Below are 27512 nucleotides of genomic sequence, written 5' to 3'. Positions count from 1 at the left end.
GCGCACTTTCAATTTCTAAAATGTTGATTGGCCGAAATTTAAATTACTGAAAGGCGGGTTATTTAAATGTGCCAGGTATATTTTGATATATTGCAGTTCAGATTCATTTTGATAGAAGCTTAAGAGGTGTTAAATTTGTTTTATTTATTACAATTTTAATAAAACAAACAGTACATGTTAATTACTTGAACTTACAGAAAATATTAAAAAGTGAAAAAGTGAGCGAACCAAGTAGAATTTTAAGTGATCAGTAAATTTTGGTTATTTTTTAGAAAACCGATCATGATTTTTCATTGATTAGAAGGTTCACTAAAATTTTCAAATTCCTTCGACAGGGACGGGGTCCTAATGATGTCGGTTTTTATTGGTGACCCCAAAATTATACTAATGTGATATGATTGCAGTGTTTCTGGTCAAATTGGACACACATATATGGCACATTTGCGCCACATTAGCTGGAATGTGACCAAAAATAATGTTTTTAATACTTTAAGAAAAAATCAAAATATGTTAAACTTGTTATTTACAGTGATCTTACCTTGCTTCTGCTGTACAATAAATCTCACAAATATTGTTTGAGATGACGTGACCACAGTACTTATTTGGTTGTGTTTTTGAAGTCTGATTTTTTTTCAAGTTCTTATGTTCACTACTGCAAAACTGGAGAGTGTTAACAATCCACCGTCGACAAGTATGCCGGAATGAGGAAGTCTGTCCTGTTTTATCATTAGTATACATTGATCTTCATTTTCTATATTAGATAGTTCTTGTAAAAATTAATAGGTATCTTACTTCGCCTGCTTACCCTCTGGGCGCATTTTATATGTATAATCTTAAGTACAAAAGCGTTTTAAGTTATTTATAATTATCGTACAAGACATGATATATTTAGACATAAATTTAGTCCCGTGCACAGACATTTATTTTTAAATATGAGAAAAACTGTCACTAGCTGTTCTAAGTTATGTTTGTATTTATTTTAACTTGAGTAACGTAACATTCATTAGAACGCAATCATCTTTTCTAATTTTTTAAGGAAATTCTACGAGTTGTTTTTAAGTACATGCTAAAAGAAATTGACTAATGCATTAATATCTTTAACGTGATGTGCATGCAATTCTAAAAGATACAAAAGAATATTATTATGATGAAAGTACTCATTACATCTCAGGGCGCATTTTTCATAAATCTAATATTTTTCTGAATTGACATTTTTTTAGTCTGGGTAGATAGATCGTATGTTAATAACGCCAATTATTAAAACTAATAACTTTGCAAAACATAGCTGCAACTTATTCTTTAAAACTAAGAGTTTATTACTGAAAAAATGCAAAACCACATTTTCCAAAGTTTTTCAAAGCGTTGAATAAATAAACTTAATATTCTGCAAACCTTGAATAACCAAAATTTCAAAATTTTTTTGCAATCTGAACATTTTGACGTGACGTCCCCAGCTTCTGTGAAGTAACGAATAAATTTTGGTTCGCATTTTAGCATCATCTCTCAAATAAAAAGGTTACAAAATAAAATGAAAACATAAAATTAAATAGATAATGCTGTAAGTGCAGAATTTTCCTTGATTGTTCGTTAAGAAAAAAGTGGAAATTTAAAGATGTGGGGAAAACTAAACGCATACTAAGAATTTTATTTTTATTATAAATGATCAATTATTCATTTCACTAACATAAAGTGCCCATCCCCAGTGAACAAAATTGTAATCATGGAAAGCAAGAATGCTCTTTACAGCATACTAATCTAAGCTCCTTTCCTAACAATTAATTAGGTATATTTGTTACATATCACTACAGTAGTATTATAAATTTAATCAAACGTAACCTTACTTCTTCTAAGATTGCAGCAAATGAGAATATACAAACATAAATGGGAAAAAAATGCCAAAACGTAAATCAGAAGAAGCAAGGAGCACGATGTGAAGGTAGATGACTTTTTAAATCTAAGTACACCATGGATTTGACGTGTTATAATGTGCTCTGCCACAATTATTGCATTCCACAGGTGATAAAATCAATTTATTATTCTTTACAATTCATGTAAAAACGCTAATCCTTTGATGCAACTGTGGATAAAACTTAAAAAATAAATAACTAAAAAAACCTCTCAATTTATTTAAAATCGCGCACCTGGAGAATGCAAAAATGGGCTCCGAATATTAAAAATTATTTTTTAGCAATCACATACATACCCAACTTTCATACAATATTTACAAATCGAAAACACTTAGTGCTAATGCACTATAAAAGTCCTTTATAGTGACTTCGTGATTTTAATATAAATTAAATACATATCACATAAAAATTATAGACAAACGACTAAAAAATGAGTCAGTTGATTACAATTTTTAGTTATGATCATGATGTAAAGTCACAGTTCCTCAAACGAGGATCGAGAATCGGAGAATTGACATTTATTCGAACAACAGGTTCAAAACTTACTATTGTATTGCAATTGTTTACAACTTTCCTAACTTTTAAATGGATAATATTGTTACTAAATAAACCGCATAAAAAATATATGCACTTATTTCTTACATAACAAAATATGTGGTGTGGTTCGTAATAACGTAGAAAAACTGAAGAAATCACCGATTATTCCAAAACGTTTTGTCGTTAAAATACTTCACAAGTACCATTTAATAGCGTCATTATATAACGGGCTGCGTATCATTTAATGTCTATATATCTTCTAAGAAAACAACAAGAGATCTCAGAGTGTTTGGTTACAAACGTGTAGAGATTTCGTACTCTTCAGCTTCAATTCCGGGTATCACAAGCTTAATAATATAACATAGCTCATAAACGTTGGAGTCGTTTTTAAAAAATCCATATCCAAATAATTGTTTTAAGTGACGTAGCGGAAAGCCAACATGTACATGGTTTCGGTCTAGTAGAAGTGTTAATGTACGTGTCAATGCAACTTACACAACGATACCATAATACTCGCAAAATAAAAAGTAAATCGAGTGTGAAATCACTACACTGTTCATTTTACGATGGTTCATTAAACTCCTCCGGTTCCTTGACAAGCAGTCACAGTTTCAATTCGTTCGCTATCTTGCTTGCAATATTTTTAAATCCGATGCTCGTACCTGCGCCAAATTGAAATTTTACTAAACAAAACCTACACAACGACATCGACAAACCTGAAATCCTTTTAAATCTTACTCCATTCAAGGATAGTCTGGGTAATTTACACACTTCGATCTCCCACTGTACTAAACTATCCGTGTTCGGATCTCCGTGGACACAGAGGAGGAGGAATCTTTCCCGTTGTTCGTAATCGCAGTTGTTGGCGTCCAAAACTTTCCTGATTTCGGCCATTATTTCTGCAGGATCTCTGCTTGATGTTGTCTTCATTGACCACGTAAATCGGAGAGATCGCGGTTTTACCTGGTCATCGTTTTGTGCTCCGCCGGCCCTAGAAATCACAGCGATTATCACGTGATCGTTCACACGGTGCAAGAAACCAATTCTGCTACAACAACGGTAGAATTCATATTCGCTTGTTTCGATTGCTGCCGTCAAAAAAACAGCGAAGAGAAGATATAAAATACTATTACCCATGTGTAGCATCCCTGGCAGTTCTTGTGGTTCTGCATGGAATACGGACCAAATTATTAATTAACTCAAGGGAGCTCAATACTTAATTAATCAAGGAATTGGAACTATGAAGTTACATCAAAATTACAAGAACAGTGGACGACTTAAAATTTGATGTTTTTTCTTTGATGCATCTCAAAAAGTGATCATAACACGTAAACAATATCGCCATCTTGTCATATACTTTACATATATCTCTAATGTTTTCCCCTGAGAACATACTGTCAAGCACCGTTCGTCCAGAAGTAATGAGAAGTTTAATGTACACACGATACTTTCAAGGTTTCAATTCCGTTCCACGAGAAAAGTTGAATGACAAATAATCCGACATGGTATTTCTGCTGCTTACAATGATAACATTCTCACTTTCCTGTCAAAATGTTTCACTTTTCAGCAGAAAGTACAATCCGTATTAGAAGAGAAACTAGCCGCATCTATGGAAATATTTCGTCTTTAAATGATATCAAATTGGTGTCACTGAGAAAGAAAGTTCAAAACACAACTTAGTATGGTGAAGCGTTTATTGCTTGCGAAGTTTAGTAACGGCAGACACATTAAGAGGCCCAGACAATGGCTTATATGTTTAGTACACATTGCAGCAATATTAATAATTAAATTAATGATAGCGCATTTTGACGTACAAAGTTGCATCAGACGATGGTAAAAAAAAATCTGTAACAACTAATAAAAATTGAAAATGTTCAATTTGTTTTTCTACTTAAAGTCTAGAGGGATTAAAGAAAAATGGATTATTTTGTGACAGTTATTTCTCAATTTTGTACATTTAGCATTCATGTGTTACTATAAATCTGTTTTATTAGAAAATATGCATTTGGAAATATTGTTTCGATGATTTTAATAAGAGATTCAACAGACGCATCTAAAAGAGACTAACATTTTAGCAACTCACTTCTCAGATTATATCGAGTGTGTCATAAGTGTAAATCAATCTGGACAGATAAAAAAAAATTTCAATGAATGCATATATTCCCAATCAGCTCATATTCATGAGACATGAATAATATTTCACATTCACACTTCATGATTTTACTCGTTGTTTGCTAAATAACACAGCACAACCCAGTGTTGGAAATAACGTTCAGTTACCCTTGCCATTTGTAAAGTGGAAAACATGGTGGAAAATTAACCCGCTTGAATTATATTTACTACGAGTTCAACGTTATTTTCATACAAAATCGCTTGTTAATTACATTTTGTAAATGAAAAATGTGAAAGTCACTGAGACAATCGAGTGAGAAGAAGCATATCGATTGAATTTTGTCTAATAATAACTAATCATACAAAGTAGGAAAAGTAAATGTAAAATGTACGCCTTGTGGAAATTATGCGAAACAGTGCTTTATGTATATTAGTGCTTTCACTTTACTGCAAGTCACAAACATTAACAAGGACAAGGTCACTGTAAATTAGTTTTTCCATACTATATTTATGACGTTAAGAAACCAGTAAAATTACTCTCAAAAGCTTTTAGACTTACACGAGGTACACGTATGTTTGTTACATGAACTGTTGTTCATCTTAGATAAAAACAAACATTCCTGTTCCATAAATAGCTTCTTTGTAAAGTATAAATTAACATTCTGCCAATAAGTTTTATTAATAAATAATATAATTAAATACCACCTTACACGTGTTTGGAATACGTCAAGTGATAACCCTACTTTGTTCTATAGATTTATAATTTTTTTGGAAGCAAACATACTGGATATGTAAAATATTTATCTATATATGTATTCATTAACTTTTTAAGGAACTTTCAGAAATTCTATACATCCGATATTTACGTAAACCTATATTAATCACTAATTTACAAGTTTAAAAGATCCCCCTGTCGTTAGTATAGCAATTAACTAGTGGAAACTGAAGCTTCAAACGTGTATCTCCGACCGATCTCGCTTATTTTTACCCTTTCATATTTTAGTTTATTATTCAATTTAATGTTTCTTTTGCTGTGAAAACAATAAATTTTATACATGGTGTTGACAAACTGTTTCTAAGAAAGTCCCACTAAATCTTTTCCTATTTAACTGTTCTTTGGATAACCTCACTTTTACGCAAACAAAAAATTCGTTTTTGTTACATGATACAAAAAAAGAACTTTGACACAACCTAGAACCATCAAAATACAATAAATCATTTGAATTTCGTTTAAAATCTAAACAGATAATTTACAATAACAAGTTTTAAGGTTCGAAGCTAATAACTATTGTTCTTTGTATTAACAGTGTAATAAATATCTAAGAAATTGCTGTACGTTTCACCGTTGGCGGTGTATGAAATGCATAAACAATGCATTCTACATTAGAGAATTCGTGGCGACCACTTTAGTTATGAAAAATTTCTTGCAAGTTAACGTCATTTATTCCTGCTAAGATTAGATTTGGATTTATTAAAATTTGGTTGTAAATCGCAGTTTGTTGTTGAAACAACACCGGATTTCAAAAATTCGAAAGTAGAAGAAAAAACTTGTCACTGATTGTAATATCATTGAGAAATACGAAAATTAAAAAAAAAAAATGCAATTCACAGTGAAATTTTAATACATAAAAGTTTAAATTGAACATTAATAGCAGCAGAATAACAAATACTGCAAACTGCATAAGATTTATATGCAGACTTAAAAAAAAAAGTGGAACAATTGACAACGCCGCCTCAAAGTCTCTCCGATAAAAACATTCTTAATGGGGTTTTATCCGCTGCAACTTACAACTGAAATAATCTATTATAGATAAGTACGAGTTTTCTAGAAAAATAAAATTTATAGCATTTCATTTAAAAATTGCATTAGAAATCACGGTTTAAAATTAACGACGTCGCAAAAAATAATGAACACCGAAAATAGGATAACTAAGATAACCAACTGATTTGTCCCAGTATTTTAAATTTATTCCAAGCGTAGTTTTGACATTATATGTACTGCGTGCTCAAAATTTGGTAAAAATCAATATTAAGAGTTAAACTGCACAAAACAGTTCATAATATGCAGTTTAACGTTTAACGAAATTATAAATATTTAGATATGCCTTTAACTATATTTAACCATATTTAACGAATCTGCCCCAAATAAGCAAGTATTAACCAATCACGACTCCTACGTTGGTAAGGCTTAAACTAAGACGACCTTGTGGGAACATACAGTTTAATTTTTATAAGGATAGGTATGAAGATAATTAAAGGTAATATAATAGTAATAAAAGCAAAAACTAACATATAAATCATAAAAAAAAAAACATTATTAAAATATAAAATCGCAGACAGCTTGGATATTAATTGAATAGGCTTTTTGTATATTTAATTATTCTATTAACTATATTTATTATCTGTGTTCTTCTATTTGATTTTATCCTTCTTTGGTCAACTTACCCTACGGTAGGTAATGGTGAGTTGCTATATTTAACATGTTGGGTGGGATCTAATGCTCTGAAAATAACAAAATCAAAATGATAAGAAACACAAAGATGAAGTATATTAGTAATGAATATAAACTTTTGGAAAACAGGGTGAAGCGCTTAGAAAATGCAATAGTGTCCTTTTGCTGTAAGGATGTAGGGACGTGTGAAAACATTTATTACGTAACATGGCAAATATACAATTTTGGACTTCCAAGTAAACGCAATTTCAAATGAAGAAATTCATAAAATGTATTATAAAAATAATATCATTATTTGAATCTCAGTACACCTAAAATTGTTAAATTGTTGTCGTTTTTATACACGTGTTGGTTAATTCCTGTATGCACTGATTTCGAGTAAGCAACGCTAACAACGTGACAAAACAGTGAGATCAACTGCACGAACTCTCGTGAAACCATCAACAGAACACCGATTGTTGGGACTATAATTAAAAACAACCAAAATTATATTTATTTCAACGTTATTATTGTTTTGCAATAAGAAACTTACATGTAACTTCTAAATTTTAAAATAAAGTAGAATACTTTGGCTATAAAAATGATACTTGTCTGAGTAAATAATTAAAAATATAATTATCTTAAATTATCAGTTAACAATGCATCTGATAAAAAGATAATAAACATAACGAATCAAAACTATGATTTAATTTTTGACAAAATTATTACATAGCAACCATGTATGTTCTTATCTGTGAACATTAAAAATGAACTTTTAAAAAACTGAATTTGTTCTCAACTAAATATTTTCATGCAACAATGCACGGTGTAATGTTCATAAAATGAACATTACATCAAGTCTTTAAAAACTAACAAAAAGGATCACATATTATAGCTACAACTTGAAGTATGAAAACGAGAAAAGGAAATAAATAAATTTGACTATAACCATTTAACAATCATAAAGTATTAAATATATAAAAATGAACTGAAACACTATCGCAGCATTCAGCGTCCACAACTCATATCTTCACTTTTGTTCACGAGTATCAACTAACGTACGAGGTATGAGGCGATGTGTGGTGTCCGTTCCAATTGCGGCGGCAGAGACGTTGTGTAGGACATCGGGCATGCGGTGGTGCGTCCCTCAATGCCCTTAATTCCTGAACCAGAAATAATCTTGATCATCATGATATGGCCGGTAGGGGACGAACCACTCGCACACACAAATCCCAAACAGTTATTACAAGCGTTACATCAACAATACACACAATATTTACAATTTCCGCATTTAAAAACATTTGAACAAACTGCACATCGACTTTTTCACATCTTTTCCCGTTGTTGACCTTTCCACCACAATGACAACGACATCGAAACGTGTGGTTGCGTTCAAAAAAAAGTTTTGTACAACACATCACCAGTTGATTTTTAATTACAGCCCAACAACCATAACATCAAAAACAACAGTGAATTATCGTAATTTATAATTTTATACAATTTTATACAATTGTTCGTTTTTATGAGTACTGGTTAAAGTGTGAGTAATATATAACAATTCGTGTTGGTATGAATGAGTGATAAAATGAGAAATTAAACTGATGTAACACTGTAACAACCACAATTCCACAGTTTTAAAACCATATATGCTTAAATTTTAGTTACATTGCACAAAGGAGTTAGATAAGGAGGTGCAGATTAGAAAATAAGTAAAGTGGTGGTTTAATTATTATGGTTTGCTTTTATTAGTCATCGTAGTATAAAATTAAGCCAAAACATATTCAGATTAGAATATTATGGTACAGTTTGAATGGAAAACAGTGAAACGTGAAAATGATACAGTAAACAAAACCTATACAATGAAAAAGCAAACAAAAAAGCATTGATGTAAGCAGGAAAAGTTTGTTATAAAAAGAATTAACCTGTAGATAATGTAAAACGTTCTTGAAACATGTCGCTTTGGTTTCATATGTGAATATTGTCTTACTTTATTTACAAGTTTGCTACTGTCAGAATTTGATACTAACCTTTTTGTGAAGCCCCGAAGACTAAACTTTGCAAAGAACGACGGTCTCGTATGCGGAGAGTCTCCAGGTGATGCTTGCGCATAAGTAGCTCTCGGCCGGGTTTGTCCCGAATGGAACGTACTTCTTGACGACGTATTTCTAGGGAATGCGGGCTGCCTTGTCGTTGCCGGTGATGCACTTGTGCGACTGTAACGTTGTAATAGTTTTATCATTATTAGCACACCACAAATACGTTTTTTCAAACACTTCATCATACCCTTTTAAGCGAAATTTGATGGATCAACTTAAGCAACAATAATCAACGTATCAATGAAGACTTACTCTCCCATTCGTATAAAGTAAAGTTTACGTTTCACTACAAATTACATTTGGCCGACAGGTATCTATCTGGTTAATGCGCGTTCACAGTTTCGCATGATGAGCCAGTACATCTTCAATGATTTTGTTAATGTTTAATTTACGTTAAACGAATGTGACAAATATGCGTTCAGCAGTTATACGTTCACAGTAAAGTTACGGGTAAGTTTTCATATATGAAAATTAGTTGCGAGTAATGTTATATTAGTTTTGTGTAGCGTTAAAAAAAGACCCATACATACAACATTCGAAAATACTTTGCAAATAATTTTTCAAAATTTGGAACTAGTTATGTCGTCACTGGTAGTTTACATTTTATTTTACCTATAACGATCTATAAAAGCTATTTAATAATTCGTATCAATCTAAAATAGCCTCGTGGAACATAACACAATCAAAAAAACTTAAATCAGTGAACGAGGACGACTAGGCAGTGACGTCATAATAGTTGCTTTCCACTTAACCTTATAGGTGATTGGAGTAAAAAACTTTTAACTCCACATCAGATTACTATTAAAAACAAATGAAAAATTTCAAAGTTAAATTACACTGGAGTTACCCAGAGTTGGTTCAAAAATGTGAAGCGTCTCATGACTTCTGCTGTGATTAAAAAAGTTATTTAAATGTTGAAGATGTAAACTAATTGAATATTAGTGTCTTATTTTCGGAAAAACTATTGATAAATTTGGATTAGTGAGGTATAAGACGTCACTTATAACTGAACCAACCAGTGGACGGACAGAGCTACCTCCCGGACAAAAGCCCCGCCGGACGTCGGATTACACCTTACCATCACTGGCATCACCCCTTTCTTACGGAAAACCTCCATATAATGCATATAAGGCAAATACCCTCAAATGCTAGACAACCACTGAACCACTGAGATCAAAAGACGTCTAACTGCAGTCTACAGCTTTTCATTGAGTTGTCTAGCCTTTCGAGTTAAAAAATCTTTAGCGGAACAAATTTGGAAAAAAAATCCGATTATAAAATTAGCATTTTCAACAATTCATTGCTAATTTATAAACTGGAAGATTTAGAAGTTTAATTCTGGTTATCAAAACCTTAAAAATAAAAAAACAAGCCCAAACCATTTCAACCCAGCAAAATTCACATTCACGTGTACAAACAAAATCAAATGCGTGATGTTCGGAAAAATGGATTTATTGAGTTTTTAAAACATACCTAGTGCGTAGCGGATCAGAAGCAGGTTCTGGCCCACTACTACTGACTGAAGCAGATTTAACATGACCTTTCGCAGGCCGTAATGAATCTCCTGTGCCTCCGCTCTCACCAGAACTGCACATGCGGTTAGTAAACAAATATAAAGATATCATTATGTCAGTGATTTACATATCTACATAAACAGCAACTTAGAAACTGTTGAGAAATCTAAGCACATGCATTAAATTTGAAAAGAAAATAATAAAATCTACTATCTCGATGGTCATTTTTTACAAATCGAATTTCAATTTGCAATTTATATAATCATAATTTACAGTAGAAATTTATAGTGCACAAGCATGAACATGCTGGTTAATCTGGCAATAACTAAAAGAAAAACAACACAACACGCCCATGGTTAAGTTTTTTTTTTTCTACATTTAATTTACGCCGAATAACAAACGCGCCAGTTACTTTCTAGAGCATTTTTTAAAATTCTATGAGTGTTGTTACCTTTTTACAAAAACTAAAAACTAACTCTGTTGAATATCAATTTACTGTTTTACCCTATGCTATGGCACAGTTTATTTTATTTCTTTTAAGTTGGTAAGCTATTTTCTCGAAAAAACAAATATTTTAAATTTCATTAATTTTTAAAAGGCAATTATTAACATTTCTTTGACAAATTGTAATAAATCAATTAAAAGAAATTAAAATAATCTGCAAGATGACACATGCAAAATTCTACTTATCTGTTGAAGTTCGAACGATAGTTACAATGTAGAGCCGATATTATGTTGTATCTAGGGGACCCATAGTTTTGTTAACTATTTTTCAACAAATGATATGTCTAAGGCCCGAATTCTGTAACTTAACCTTTTAATAAGGGATCCGTTTGTTAAAGGCTTTATCGTAAAGGAAATGTGAAAGTGAATCCTTGTGCGTCAGTTCGACTTTATGTAAAGGAACGAACGGATGTTTTTACTACGATAGTATACGCTTTTAGAAAAGGAACGCTTGCGTTTATCATTGTGTCAAGAGAGACGGAATCAAATTTTCATAATATCGGCTACTGTGATATTTTTAAACTTAAATTTTGTTAATTTATGAGATATGAAATTCTTGTCGTGGTCTTTGTGCTTGACATATAGTAAAAGTATTATTTATTTGCTCGTATGTTGGTTCGTGATGATGGTAACACATTAAAAACTTAAAAAAAAATAATAAACACTTTATGAAATCATGTACATTTTTGGAGATATCAGCACTGGCCCCTTATGTACCAACACACTGGAGTGGCAACTGGTCAGGGGAGTCTGGCCTTTAATGGATTTTTTGGTCTTTTTTATAAGTAAAGACTCCTCCAAAGGAATTGTTTTTGCAAAGTTGTTTATTAGAGTTACCAGTCTATTTGGAGCATCGTAAAAGTATTTGTATTTCCACCAAATTGGGCTTAATTAACTTTAATATGACGATTTTTAGTGGTTTTTGCTAATCTTAACAAATGTAGACCATGAAATTATAAAACTGGAAGGAGACATCATTGTTCTGATTCATATATACCTTTATTGTAATTCCTCTAGGATAAATAATCATAGATTCTCCATTTCTTCCCTTTTATTTAGAAACGGTCACCACATAAAGCTAATGAAACTGACAGATAATTTGCATAAAGTGACACATATGACCATACGTTGCACAAGGGAAACTATAAAGGACTTCACCTTTATGCAACGGATCTATAAGGGTCCTATCTTTATATAAAGGACAATCCTTTTACCAAAGTGCCTTTATACTTTACAGAATTCGGCCCTAATTCCACTCACTTCATTATTTTCTACCATATTTCTTAATATTATAAATAATTAAACGAGGTACACAGAAAAATATTAAGTTTAAGTGAGTGCCCTCCTGATAATTATCCAACAGATTTTTTTTAGAGAAACGCCAGTTTTTTGTTCAATATCAAGTCATTCGAATGCGTGTGCGTCAATGCGAATTAAAATTTAAAAAATTCTCTAGAACATAATTGTTTTTATGTGCACAATTGTCCATTGGATACAGATAATAAAATATGAACATTAAGCTACCAATCAGGTTTTAATGGCTCAATAATCATACACAATTATAAGATGTCGTTCCGTTTTTTCTAATTCACATCGTTAATGGTTAAATTAATCCGTCACAATATGACGTAAAAAGGGCGAACGTTTTCTGAACAGAAATAACTGTTAATTAAACTTTCAATTTTAATTTTACTAACTTAAAACAGCACGTTTTAATTTCCAATTACTATTTAAATTTGTAATGTTGCTCACGATGAACAAGTTAAAGGTCATTTTCATTGTAGAAACAAATAAATATAGAAGAATTAGATAACTTTAAATGACGGTCGATTCATTACCACTACATTTGACAAATAATGGAACATTGCACAATTTTGGAACGTAATGTAAGTTAATTAACTACTTTAAATATGCTAAACATGCTAGATGTAACTCAAAACTTGTGGTTGTTTATTTATTTTATCTGTTACTGACTTACCTCACTACTTCGGCGGCTAGATTAGTTTTTTCTGTACTTTCGGATTTACCATCGGAACCAATTGTAGATCGACGACCAACTGTGGTTCCTAAAGATAACGGGGTGTTCTTAGATACAGTTCGAGCTTTACTTGGAGGTTGTATACCTAATTTAAAAAAAACAAAAACGGTAGGTTATAGCTACACTAAGGGAAAATCAGGAGAAATAAAAGCAAACTAGTACAATTTGTTGGAACACATGGACTTTAAAATCACATTTATACAGCACTATATGTTGAAGTGACTTACTATTTTCGGTGACAGTTTTCGCTTGAGCACTGGCAGGTCTAGTAGTATGTCTAGCACTATTTTCTTTAATTGTAGCACTATCCACTGTATTTTGTCTTTTAAAACCTGATTGGTGATTATTGGTTTGTGTTGCAGGTACTTGCGGTTGTGGTCCTGTTCTCAACGTCTCACCTAAAAAGCAAAAAAAAAATCGTAAGAAAAATAACATTCAGCAACATATAGCGAAATTTACTAACCTATCGTGCCTCCTATATATGAAAAAGGACGAATCAGTAAAAACAATAAAGCATTATTCCAAACAACTTACCTCCGCTTGAGGCCCTTCGATTAGGCTTGGCGTGCGTTGCCGATATCGAACGATGAACACCCCGATGTGAAGGACTCTGTGCTGTTGGTTGCGGAGCGCCAACGGGCGGTTGACCTGCCATGTTTCTAAGAGACAAACTACTTCCACTCCGGCTTCCATCACTTTCAGGCTGTAAATAATTGGAAACAACTATTAACAAAGCCGTTACATTTCCTATACTACATACGTCGGTACTTTTTCTTCCTAGTAGTAAATACGTTGCATACGCGTCATCATATTTTTGGGAATCCAAGGAATTTTCAACATCATATCTGTTGAAACCCAAACAGACTAGAGCTTCGATTCGCTTTGGATCGCTCATATCTGCTTCAGGTTCTACATAAGGTTTCAATTCGTCGTTTTCGTAACTAAAACAAAGTTGACATTATAAGCAAACAACTCAAATTGATGCTTCTGATGAAATAAGTCTCTTGACAACATCACTGTGCTATATATTTACAATACTATGACAGTTAACTAATAAAGTTGGCACCACTGGAAGCTATTTTAAGGCATATATAACAACGGAGTATTGAAGTACATGCAGAGAACATATCTTCAATAAACTGAAGTTTCTTTTACTGTTGTATAAACGATAGCTTGACTTGCAACAACAATTTTTCACAAGGACTTTCAAGCATAATGTGTAACTAAGTGTGCCTAAGTTTTTCTAACATTGATAAACAACACCTATTGAAGTTTAACTAACCCCACGTACCCCTGGTTCATCCATTTATCCTTCATTATAGTTTCAAGATTGGCTCTCTTGGCGGGGTTCAAAACCAGGAATTTTTTTAACAAATTTTCACAATCTGTGCTCATATAAAAAGGTATGCGATACTTTCCTCGCAACACTCTTTCTCGTAACTCCCTCAAGGTAGAACCATCAAACGGTAAGCTTCCTGAGACTAAGGTATATAATATCACTCCAAGGGACCAGACATCAACTTCAGGTCCATCATATTTTTTCCCCTAGTTGCAAAAATTTATTTTTAATTACTCAAAAATTGTAATTATCATGTCATACCTGGAAAAGTTCTGGTGCTGCATAGGGTGGACTTCCACAGAAAGTATCCAATTTGTTTCCAGGCGTGAATTCATTTGAGAATCCAAAGTCTGCAATTTTAATGTTCATTTCACTATCCAACAGTAAGTTTTCAGCCTTTAAATCTCTAAAATTTCAAACAGTTAAATGTAGTTTTCACAGCAACGTCACAATAGCTACCTATGAATTATTCTTTTTTGATGACAGTACTGCACCGCTGATACAATTTGCCTAAATTTGGATCGAGCTTCTTTTTCCTTCATCCTTCCATGTAGAACTAAATAATCAAATACTTCGCCTCCAGAGGCATATTCCATTACCAGGTACAACGTTTTTTCAGTCTCAATGACTTGAAATAATTTTACGATATTCGGATGGTCTAACATTTTCATTATCCTTACCTGGAAAATATATAGTTGTAGGAATGATTAACAATTTTAATTAAAAAAAAATAATAAAAAATATTATGAAGGGATAATTAACGAAATACTGATTCTAATATTAGTTCTCTTAATCTACATATAAAACAAAATCGACTTTCAAGTGTGAGTAAATATCTTACGTAACGATTTTATTTAGTGTAACATTGTCAAAGTGTTGTGTCCTTTATGTTGACAAAACTATTTAAACCTTATTAGCATTTATTTGGTTTATATTTTTCAAATAAGCTGTTCCCTTGATGTAATAAATAATGCTCTACAGTTTGATTGATCTTGCTAATGATCACGTACCAACTGGAAAGTTTTTATTAATCACAGTATATTTTACAAGGTTAGCATACTTTAACGAAAACTGTAATGCAACAGCATTTTCGGTTTTATTTGTTTGTATCATATTTCATCATCCCATTTAAACAACAACAAAAAAATTGGGTTTAAGCAAAACTTACTTCTCTAAATAATTTCTGCAGTGAGCTAGGATTAAGTTGCGTTTTATCGATGATCTTGATGGCCACTTCTTTTCCAGTGGGGACATGTTTTGCTAGTTTGACTTTGGCAAAATTGCCTTTGCCGATAGTTTTAAGTAATTTGTATTTTCCTATTGTTGGTTCCTCTCCTACCCTCGGTCTATTTCGTGTTGACGCTGTACCGCTTCGTGTTGATTCCACCGAACTGTCATTGCTCTGAAATTACATATTACAGAATAAAATATACAAAAAAGAAAACTGTAAAATACATTAAAACACAAGCTATAAAAAAAGTAAAAAAATGAAATTATCCCTACGAAAAGATCATATATTTTGTCATGGATATAAGAAATATTTAACATTATTTTAAAGGAATTACATTGTTAAAGTGATTTCGGCATATGTTACTTTCGATGTTATCGATAACATGATAAGATAACTCACTATTCAATCACCATCTCAGGTAGTGATTGGTACTGACGCGCAATGAGAGCCATTAAGAAATAAAATGATATACTTGTTTACCCAAATAAAATCATAACGAATATACCTCGTCGGCTCAAAATGATTAATCTTTGCATCATATAAAATTACTGTATTTTGATATAACGTAGACATTTCGATAAATATGAATATAAAAAAAAAATACCTTTGCAACATTACGATTTACTGTTTTAGTAATGCGAGGTTTAAGTTTGATTTCTCTGTCTTGCGCATCCGACGCCGTTCGATCCAGGGGCACGTTTTTTTTGTTTTTGTTGTCATTTTCTACAGTCAAGCTTTTGCGTCCTTTCGTATTTCTCTGAAATTGGGATCCATCTACTTCCTCTATAAATCTTAAATCTTTTTGTTGCAAATCTTCGACCTCGTTACAGTGTTTGATTGGATTCAAGATGTGCTCCTGTGACTTAAGATAATCATGAGATTTCTCTACCACAGTGGGATTAACCTTTGCTGGAGGTCCATGCGCTTTTTTGACCAGATCTTCAAATTTTTTCAAATTTTCAATTTCCTTCTCCTTTTTATTCAGTTTACTTATAATCATTTCAACTGGCTGGAGATGTCCCATAGTAGAGTCCCCGTCAGTGGGTTCCTTTAGAATTAAGTTTACAGGGATGTGTTTTCTGTTAGGTAGAGGGGGAGACATTTCGGATTTATGATCGTTTGTTGCTCCCAAAATTTGTTGAAGTGCCACAGATTTCTTCTGCGATTGAGGTGAGGGGGTGCCAGATTTCTCGGGAGCTGTGACGTGATAGACGTGCTTATCCTTCTTTTTCAAGAGGCCACCAGGACTCACTTGTAAAGGCTTGTGGGTTTTCCCATCGCCGACTTGCTTGTAGCCAGTCAACGTATTGTGAGCTTTATTTAAATCGTTAGTAGCATTGCTTTTACTTTTTGCCGTAAATTTAAATTTATCGAGCGCAGTGTGGTTTTTCTCCATGTTTTCCGGTCTATCGGGAGCCGACGTTTTACGCAAACGTTCGTAAACACTTAAACTTTTATCTTCTGATTCGTTATGAGCAAAAGTTTCTTTATATCGGTCGGAATATTTACCACCGTGTGATATTTTCTGCCTTCTATCTTTCAGTAGCTGTATTCCAAAGTCGAAATTATTAAAACTCCAGGAATGTCTTACTTTCTTACTTGTTTTATCTTCATCAATCTTATCACACTGGCTGATGTCACTCATTATTTAACTCTGCATGAAAAGAGTAAATATTTTATGTATTATTACTAATAAAATGAACACGCCCGCATTACAAAAAGCACAAGCTCTGTTCCACATATACACAAATAACATAAAGGGGACACCACAATCAGTATGGCAATTCTTTTTATCAGTCTTATCACTATTTAATATATCTATTTGCCTGATAAAGTCAACTCAGCCGTAATCATTTAATGAAAACAGGTAAATGCATTATTATATATTAATAGGTATGATTAATATTTTCTGACTGTCCCTCGTGTTTTTTCTTTATTATAAGAAAATCCAAATAAAGGATCTGGCACGTTCAAAATTAATCAACGTTGTTTAATAAACGGGAACTGTACTCAATACCTACACCCAGAAAACACTGTAACTCAATTAAATATACGTTCACTATTCGCGGAAGCGATGACACAAAATGATTTACCCGACACGAAAGCAGTTACACGATAATCAACATATGCAAGCATCTACTTCTGTAAGATCAGATGCTCGCCAAGGTTATGTTCGATTGTTTGGCGATATTCTTTATGACGTATTATATGAGATCATAATGTAATTACCAACTACTGGTGCCTACATGATAGTCCTTATTAAGTACACATATTAAAAAGCAAATGTTCATTCTAACTGAATTTTAAAAATGTACGTGCAATTAGTAATTATCTGTTTTACTAACAAAATCTGAAGGTTGCACATTTACAAGTGAGAAATACTAAATGACAGTATTTCAAAGATGAGAGTTATAATTAAGATTTTTTTTTGCTTTTTTCGTCAGAACTCATAATCCTTAGACACCGAATTTCCACGTAATTAAATGTAAGTTTTTATTGATTGACTATTAAAGATAACGACTCATTGACAAATATAAAGATAAAAACGTGTGTCGCGTACACTTCGTTGGATTTTTTACGTAACCGAAATTTTAAATATTACTAAAGCAAGATATTTACACGCCCTGTTGTGAAGTCCTTTCAGCATTGAAAAAAAAAAAAACAATTAAATACAACGTTCCTTAGATCATTACGTGATTAAAATATAAATAACATTTTAATTTGTGCGGGTGGAACTTAATGTATGAAATGATGAGTCTCACATAACAAATATAATCATCATTCCTTAGAAAGATGAATTGAATACACAGCACGTGAGCTCCCACAATGTCCTTGTCGAGGTCAAAACTTTAACCATTGTTTAACAATTACAGTTTCATTATCTATGCTTGATATTCTTGATAAAACTTTATGTACATAGATCCATTTGGAGCACTACAAAACGAGTTCGACTTATGCAACCCAACGTAACAATTTGTATTAATGGAAGAATACATCTGTTGCACAATTTAACTCTAGTAATTACAAAGTCAAATGATTTTAAAACGAAGAAGTTACCTCTTTAATTACATGAATGACGCAACAAATCAGCAACAGCATCCGATATATCTGTTGTTTTTTTTTCCTAGTGCACCTGATTATTTAAATTCGAGTGTGCAAAACGTGGTAACAAGATTATCAAAGACTTTGCTCTTTAAACTTCAGCATACTTTACTCTAGTCCAGGAATTTTATTTTCTTTGTAAAATATACAGTTTAGGAAAATGTGCCACATTCTACCAAAAGCTGCAATCTTAAATCACTGTGTCACGTGATTCCTAACAATATTCCTAGTGCAACGTTTCACGCAAACGTTTAAGTTTTATTTGTGATAACTCCAAAAGAGTATTGTGAGTTCAGCGATACAAGTTCTAGGCATTTGAAGTTGATAAATGCGCATACCTTCGTAGTATTTTAAAACATGTTTCAAAATATATGTGTAGTGTTTATTCGTAGAAGCGCGAAAATTCCAAATGTCGTTTTCTCTCTTACTTGCATACAGTAGATGAAGACAGTGTGCAATTTGCAAGAAACCTGCACCTGTACACGACGCTTCGTAATGAAATAGTAAATGCGACAATAACGTCCCGTGACGTCACGCAATAATTTCTTTACGGCCCATATTTGTTCAAGAATTTTATTGATAAGTTAGTTCCATCAATTACTTTAGTAGTACCTTTTTACAAAATTTTCCGTATGCCCTGGACAGCAGAAGCATTTATATTACATTAGCTATATATTTAAGTAATTTTTTATATATGGTTTGACATAATATTTAAAACAGTATCATGAAATTCTACACAACTCTTCTAAACGTTTTAATTCTTTTAATTTTAGAAAGGAACTGACGTGGGAATCTTTGTTTATTCCATTTCTGATTTTCCAAGCAAATATTGAAATGGTACTATTTCAATATTTGTATAATGTTTTCTTGGCGTTTTATAACTCGTAGAATACCAAACACAGGTTTCCCGTTTCCGACTTTAGTTTAAAAACTCACACCTATTTTTAACTCTAGGTATAGCGGTAATCCTGAAAAAAGTTAAGTATGAACCGAATTATTTTATCGATCTTTGAAATTATAACAATTAATTTTATAATTTGTGCTACATTACAGGAAGAGTTTAGGAGTACATCTTCGTTTTCGCCCCTTTACAACCAAATAACTGTCAAGTTGCACAATCACATAAATGAACGTTTCTGCTGTGAATCTGGCCTTTGTATGACGTTGTGTGACAATATATTTAACTATTAATAACGTAAAAACATTCTGAAAATTAGTACTTTGTATGGTGGAAGTGAATTTTAAAAATAATAAAACATTTTCCATTTATAAGTTTTTATTTAACGACTGACAATTTTGATGATGAATCAGACATAATAGTCAATTTAACCAATAATAACCTAAGCGGCACGACTGAAATGGCTTGTTCTGTAATTGGTCTCGTATTTTATTTCCACTCTAGCATTTGATGTGTTTAAGTGTCACTTGGAAAATATGAAAACATTTTCTACAGTTAATATAGATTTCATTGATTTTATTTTCTACCGAAATTTAAAACTTGTATTTTCTGTGAAAAAGAAAATTTTAAATATGAACGTAACTTAAGACTGTTACATACTGAATCGTCCTTCTTCGTATACGCTTTTCAAAAATCAATTGAACCGTAAATCAAGTGAACTTTATTAGTTATATTTTTCTCAGAAAACACAAACATTTAAAAACTCGTTTATGAGAAGAAGTAATTTATCTACCTTATAGGGCATAATCCAGACAGCGTTTATGACTTTCTATCTTTACGCTAAAAACGTTAATTTAAAATAAATTAATAATACATTTATTTAAACTTTAAGTCACTATTCTGAGTCATTTATACCGATATTTCGTTGAGACATCACCACATAAAATGTCGCCATTTTTTGCGTCATAATTAACGATATCTACACAAAAAAAAGCACACACATTACGTTTGAAATTAAACGGGAAAGAAAATAATAATAACAAAACAATCTGACGTGGAATATGTTAACACTTATCCTATTTAACAATAAGAAAAAGGAAAAACGTTTGTATACCGTAGCCTAAGTTTGAACTTCTCTGCATTTGCACAAACTAAAATATTTTATGTGTAATAAAATTAATATTAGGGTTCTCGCAAATAACAAGTGAATCAATTTAATATAATAATATAAGGGACGGTGTTACAATACCGCACCATATGCACTCAAGTCTTTACGTTTATGGATAACAAAAATATGTTACTGGAAAGATTATAATCTTAAAAAGTAAAAAAAAAGTCGAATACAGTTGCTTACATTCTCATTTTTTATGATGTATGTATTTTTTTTAAGTAATAACTTGTTGTTTTACGGTGTACGTAATTTTGAAGAAATTAAATTAAAAATAGGGGAAATATGATTGTAGTTATGTTGAGAATGATTCACGATTAATATCTTAACATCAGTAAACAAAGTGTCACTGTGGGTCATTAACTTTCCATATATTCATATTAAGAACACTTTTGTTTCATTGTAAAGTAATAAAACAGTTTTTCATGAACAAATTACAACATATTTAAAATGAAAAGAATGTTGTATGATTCCATTTAGATAAATGTTTCACGATATTACGTCGTCACCACACTAACGGATATTGATAGTCTAATTACAAGTGAGTTTTCTATTTAGTTTACAACGCTGTTTTTCTATTTTGTTATTATACTATCCGAATAAGTAAATGAGAATGACATATAGATGTACTTTTAAAACTTTAATTGTATCTATGCTCTGAACATTAATTGTTTCGGTGAGATGTCATACGTTTGTCGGAAATCTATGTGAAAAATGTCGATTAAACACAATCTCAAAATGCAGTAATAGCATTATCAAGTGAGCAATAAAAGCCTCCGCTTTATCCATCAGTAGTCGTACACATAATGATTACGAAGATTACATCAAATTCAATTTAACGTTTTCAGTATTAAGATCTTTTGCTTTATGAAAAAATAACAAACATTCGCCATAAAATCTGTACTAACAGCAGGAAGGGAAAAATCTGTACTCCTAAATTCTTGACCGTTAAACTTCAATTAACATTTGAAAACATTCTGCGTCAGCCGTTAACTAAACTAATTACTTGTAGGATGGTTGTTTCAATTGGGCGACACACTTCGGAACAATGTTTGCACACTGATTTATTAAGTCCGAGACAACAACTTTGTTTAAATTTAACACGATAGCAAAGACTACGAGGAAATTAGTTTGTTGAGGTAAGAAATATTTGCAATATGGCGAAAATTTTATTTTAATTGAAACAAACAGTTAATATGTTGGTGACATAAATAATTGTTGGAATAATGTTTTTGCCGAAACGTCAGCATTAACATATACCAGCATTAAACCAAATAATAATTTCGATTACAAATACTAGATTTTTTAATACTCTTAATATCCAAGATAATCGCTTTAAATCAATCGATAAATACTTGTTTAAAATTTTTGATCTTGGTATATATTATCAAGTTGAACTGCGGCAACTCAGAGTAAAGATAAATCATCAGTTCCATCATTATTCATGACACATTTTTTGTAATGACTGATTCGTTAAATTGATTTGTCACAAACACAGGTATAACAATTCTAAACCTATCCATTGAAGAAATATTTATATAAGGAAAACCTGTAACCTTCAGTGACTAATACTGACACCAGATGCGTGGTTGTATTTATTTTATTTGTAATCGTACTTGTACGCCCACCAAGTCAACTAAAAAATATCCACGTGTTATCTACCACACTGCAGCACAAAATGCATCATTAGTGAGAAGCGTGATTTGTACCAAAAAATATTAATCCAACAATTTGAATGTCTCCATTTAAAAATTTATGCATAAATCCGTATTAGGACATGTGTTGTTTTGTAAATGAGTCACTTGATTTTTTTCAAACAAACAAAAAAAAAATGGTTATTTTTGTAACTACGCAGTAGTATTATTGTCACTACAAAATTATACCTCAACATCTGTTAAACGGAATATTAATAAGGAAAAACTATAAACTTTATAATAATTTCAGTGTAGTGCCAAAGACAATTTCGACGCCAGAGCGATGTACAAATTATTACGCGTGTAAACTAGTTATAATAAGGTACGATAAATAAAAAGTATCCTTAAATTGGCGCTGGATGAACAAACTGTCATTCTCATCTTCACTGAGCGTCACAAAGATAACTTGCTCATACAACGTCAATTTCAAGCCGTTTTTGTTGATTGCACGTTATAAAAAGAGGCTTTTCGTCCATATCAATATTTACTAGAGACTACCGACTGTAGGTCTGGCCGACTAACCGACTAGCCGATTGTTCGGCCAGTAAAAGCCGACTAGTCGGCCGACTGTTCGGCTTTGCTAAAACCGGTTTATAAATGCGACAGACAGTATGTTTTTTTTTCTATTTCTCTGACTACCTTAAAAATTTGTGTTATTTTGTGGGTATTGTTGGTGATTTAAAAGCGACGGTACGGTTTTCAGATTTTATTTCGTTCTTTACTGTTCGAGAGTGCCAGGGAGAAGAAGGAAGGGTGTTTAAAATGGTACACAGGTAAGCTCGGTTTTGAAGAGGTGGAAGTAGGTAAAGAAGGAGTTTAGAAAATTCTAGAAGGGAAAAGAGAAAGGACGTAGGAGCGTAGGGCAGGTAGACGAAAGATCGGAAGTATTTACATTTATACAATTATTATGAATGCGCTCAGGTTGAACACCTGATTTTGTGGGAACTGTTGTTCATACAATTTTAATAACAGGAATAACTAAAGTTTCTTTGTTTTCCAAAAAATGTATTAAATTTGTTTCGATAATTTTAACATTTAATTTTTTTTAGTAACTCAGTACAAAAATAAAGAATAACACAATTTAGGGACAGTTTATACAATATTTTAACTGCGATTAAGTTGATCGCGCATTTAACAAGACCATTAGCGACGTCTGATTGGCGTAGAGTCGGTCACATGGTACTTTAAGGCGGGGTTAAAAATTAAATCGCAATTAAATATTCAATTGAGGTTCTGTAAACCTGGTTTAATTGTTTTATATACTATTTTAATTCTAACAAAAAAAGCCGACCGGTCGGCTGTTTAGCCGACTAGTCGCCGACTGTAGCCGACGATGAAAAATGGCCGAATAGTCGGCTTATCCGACCGGTCGGCCACTAGTCGGTACATCCCTAATATTTACATTTTTTAAATTTCTGTAGAAAAGTTATTTAATTGACAAATGTTTATATATAGCTACGATGAGTCGCTTTAATTCGATTTGTTAGAACACTTCCAATACTGCTATTTCTGTACTGCATTTTATTTCGTGTATATTTTCTGACTTTTCTTATATGAATCACTGTAAATTGTACGTAAAGTAATAAACTATTATTATTATAACACATAATATATTCTATACATATACACATACAGTTCTAATGAATAAAACTGAACCAGAATATGTATCCTAACATTACTATAATAACAAGCAACTTGTTTAAAATAAATTACATGTAGTATATTAAGTGAAGTTCACGAAGTTCGGCAAAGACCGATAAGTGTTTGCAATCTGCTACATCAAGGCACTGTCTTGTAGAACTTCGTGAATCACCGCTTTCAAACTTACTATATTCTTATTAAAAAATACAATAATTTTCTTTTATTTTATTATCGAAAGAGTACTTTTCAAAAATTTTTTTAGGCCTGGGGAAATCCACGGCGATTATTGACATTCATACGTTCATGAATATATGTACATGAACAAAATTTGGCGCATAATACACGAGTTAATTTTCACTTTCATTATATCCGAATATTTTTACTGGTATTAGGAAAATCTATTTTCCTTATATACTTCTACATTACCTTTTTATTTTTGCCACCGATTACGAAAGGAAGCCCTTCAACAATATTAACGACCATTCCACCGTTTCTAGTATTCTGGTCATTGTTGTGGTGATTATGATGGTGGTAATGATGATGACCGTTCTGTTTGTGTTGGATTTTTTCAGAAGGTGGATTAGCCGCAGATTTTGATCTTCGTAACAACCTCATCATTTGATTTTTAACACTATAATGTGGACGAACCGCAGATTGTTGAATAGCAGCGGCGGCATCCAGTTTGTTTCCAGCGACACTGGACACTTCGAACATATTGATGTCAAACCAATAGTTTTAATCAGGATGTTGCTGCATCCTTCGAAAATAAATCTAATCTGACTAGATCAATTGACACTGGTATCGACGAATTCTTGTCCTCATGTGTTGTAAGGTCGCACTCTTTGGTCCACATTTGTTTACCAGTAAACTTATCTAGTTTTATCAAATAACTAGATATTGGTACCTGTATAATTTCTGTACATAAATTATGAGCAGTACTTCAACGAAAAATCGATACAAGGTAAATCATCATGTTATACTGACGTAAATTCACCAACAAAGAGAAAAAGTTTTAAACGAAAAACTCTTGAACATTGAGGCGCGAATGAGTTCGCAGCTGTAAACTTGAACGAGCAAAAATACACATTCGTGTTTCTACAAACTTTACTATCGTGATAAATTTATACTACGTTCTTTGATTAAAAATATGAATTCAAAATTGTGAAATTATTGGAAATAAACGTTTTCAGATGCGACAGAAAATTATTTCTTATTTAGACTGGACTCCCTGTCCGTCCTTTAAGTTCTTTATCTCTGGTCAATTATTTTAAATCATGATTTGCACAATGCGGAAGGAAAAAAGCAATGATTACATTAAAATGTTACAGTAGAAACCGTTTAGTAAATCTACATGATTTAATTAAAACTTTCTCACTATGATGCAATTTACAGATATGAATTAAAGAATAGTCAAGGTCCAGAGAGTCTGCGAAATTACATAAGGTAATGAGTCAAAATGTAATAAGGGAAGTTCCAATTGTAACATTTGTATTAATCTAAATAAAAACTGCATGTAAGCGTTTTAACACGGAAAATCAAAGAGCCTGAAGGAAAACAGCCTTCACCTACGACTACCTAAAGTTCATTTCATTAAACGTTATTGAAACGATTAAGTCATACTGTATTATTAGATATTACCAACAAATAATATTTTGTACAATGTAGTGAATTTCTCGTCAGTACAAAATGTAACTTACACCTCCTCTTTTTTACACTGAATTATCAGTGAAGTAGTCACAGCTTTTTGAAATTTACTTTACCTGTTTTTTAATTGTTCTGTAATTTATGAGACTGTCAAGCGCATTCAGCCATGAAAAGATAACGATTCTAAATTTAAATCATAAATAAGTAAAGAAGTGTGAATTTATCTCCATTAGTACAAAAATAACGTTTTTGCAATTGAAAGTGTCCACCTAAACGAAAAGGTATCCAACAAATAACCACCGCGTATTTTGATCTGAAGGCACTTAAAACAAGGAACGTCCTTTCTGGCCGCAATTTGAAGAGGGTGTAAAACAAAACCCGCACAACACGACTGCACCAAGCGCAACGTCCGAAGCCAAGTTCTGACTGATCTCGCGCACAGGATCGAATCGGACGCACCAGGAAGTTCTCTCCAACAAGAGTTGCGGATGGAAACGCATACACTCATTCGCACACTCAAACTCCGGAAAATTTAACTGTTTTACGTTCAGCGTTTATAACACGAGCTCATTTCATTCTATTATGAAACGGTTAACTCTCCGCGACCTCCCGTGTGTCTGTATGGCGCGATGTTACCGTGCGGCATCCTTCGGACCACTACTTCCACGGTACCAGCGGAATGAAAATGAAGAGACGTGACGTGCACTAAAATTAAACCCAATATAATCTGTTTGCCCGACTGTTTGTGTATAATGACATTAACTTTAATCCAGTTAAAAGATAATATACAATTTGTGAAAAACGTGCCTTTTATGTATTCAGGTTAAAGTACGGTAGTCAAATAGAATCAAGTATGGGAAGCCATCTTGAAAAATGATCTTTAGAAAGAAGAGAAAGTGATACAATGACACTTTCAACAACATTCGAATTTTGTGTGGATTTCGATTTGGTCGAATTAACGTTAACGTAAAAAAAAAATGTGCAGATATGTATAAATTTTGCATCACCAACAGTGATTTGCTATGCTTATTATATTATTATTTATCAAGACAATATGCCCTGTGAGTCACTAATGACAGGTGGCATTTGCATGCCCCAATTACTTTTACATGTTTCTGAAATGCAGAACACACGTACTACAATTATTTGCAAGGACGTGATGTAGAGGAAAAAACTTGTATTTTAGATGCATACTTACAGCATACTTTGACTTAAAAAATATGATCGGTATCTTAATTTCAAATTATTATTTTTAGAATTTCTTCAATTGATGGTCAACTATTTATTTGGCAACAAATTTAATTATTGACTACTAGACATGAAGACCCAAACACTCTTTTAACAAAAGCAGCTAGATGAAACCTTCAGAACTATAACTATAAGTAATAGTGCTACTATTCTTGTTTGAGTCTTCTGTTATTTATACATATGTCACTACTATTTCTAATAACAAAATATGTATTGCTCAAGTTTCTCTGAATAAATTATATTGCTAATAACAAATCCTTGTGATTGATTAATAAAATTTCCATATGATAAACTCTTCTAGATTATTAATAATACAATTAACGCAACATACTTTTTTTGAAGTCTCATATTGGCAATCCTCAATTCGAATGAATATGACCTCAATGTTAAATACTAGATTCTAATAAT

The 27512-nt window shown here is 32.2% G+C and overlaps 1 protein-coding gene across 12 annotated transcripts in view; it reads right to left on the bottom strand.

The window, feature by feature from the left end:
• Positions 1-1636: 1636 nt before the first annotated feature.
• Positions 1637-27512, bottom strand: part of LOC135135203 (serine/threonine-protein kinase MARK2-like) — a 35932-nt gene continuing 10056 nt past the window's right edge. The window contains exons 2-17 of one of the 12 annotated variants that reach the window (XM_064064216.1): positions 17309-17363; positions 16314-17255; positions 15647-15880; positions 14938-15158; positions 14740-14884; positions 14422-14684; positions 13900-14080; positions 13674-13842; positions 13603-13614; positions 13367-13537; positions 13080-13224; positions 10557-10670; positions 9015-9200; positions 7002-7058; positions 3161-3435; positions 1637-3106 (exon numbers count right to left, since the gene is read on the bottom strand). In XM_064064216.1, the coding sequence (XP_063920286.1) occupies positions 3048-3106; positions 3161-3435; positions 7002-7058; positions 9015-9200; positions 10557-10670; positions 13080-13224; positions 13367-13537; positions 13603-13614; positions 13674-13842; positions 13900-14080; positions 14422-14684; positions 14740-14884; positions 14938-15158; positions 15647-15880; positions 16314-17255; positions 17309-17323 (3189 nt within the window). In that variant the 5' untranslated portion in view covers positions 17324-17363 and the 3' untranslated portion in view covers positions 1637-3047. Of the gene's footprint in view, positions 3107-3160; positions 3436-4120; positions 7059-7494; positions 8151-9014; positions 9201-10556; positions 10671-13079; positions 13225-13366; positions 13538-13602; positions 13615-13673; positions 13843-13899; positions 14081-14421; positions 14685-14739; positions 14885-14937; positions 15159-15646; positions 15881-16313; positions 17364-24638; positions 25556-25972; positions 26529-27512 lie in introns of those variants that run through there. The other 11 variants (XM_064064221.1, XM_064064219.1, XM_064064212.1 and 8 more) reach the window with 11 other exon arrangements.

This window comes from Zophobas morio, unplaced genomic scaffold, assembly GCF_036711695.1.
Source record: "Zophobas morio isolate AGI-343-1 ecotype UQ-CSIRO unplaced genomic scaffold, CSIRO_AGI_Zmor_V1 ptg000024l, whole genome shotgun sequence".
Lineage (NCBI taxonomy): Eukaryota > Metazoa > Arthropoda > Insecta > Coleoptera > Tenebrionidae > Zophobas > Zophobas morio.
This window is presented reverse-complemented; position numbering and strand designations above follow the sequence as displayed.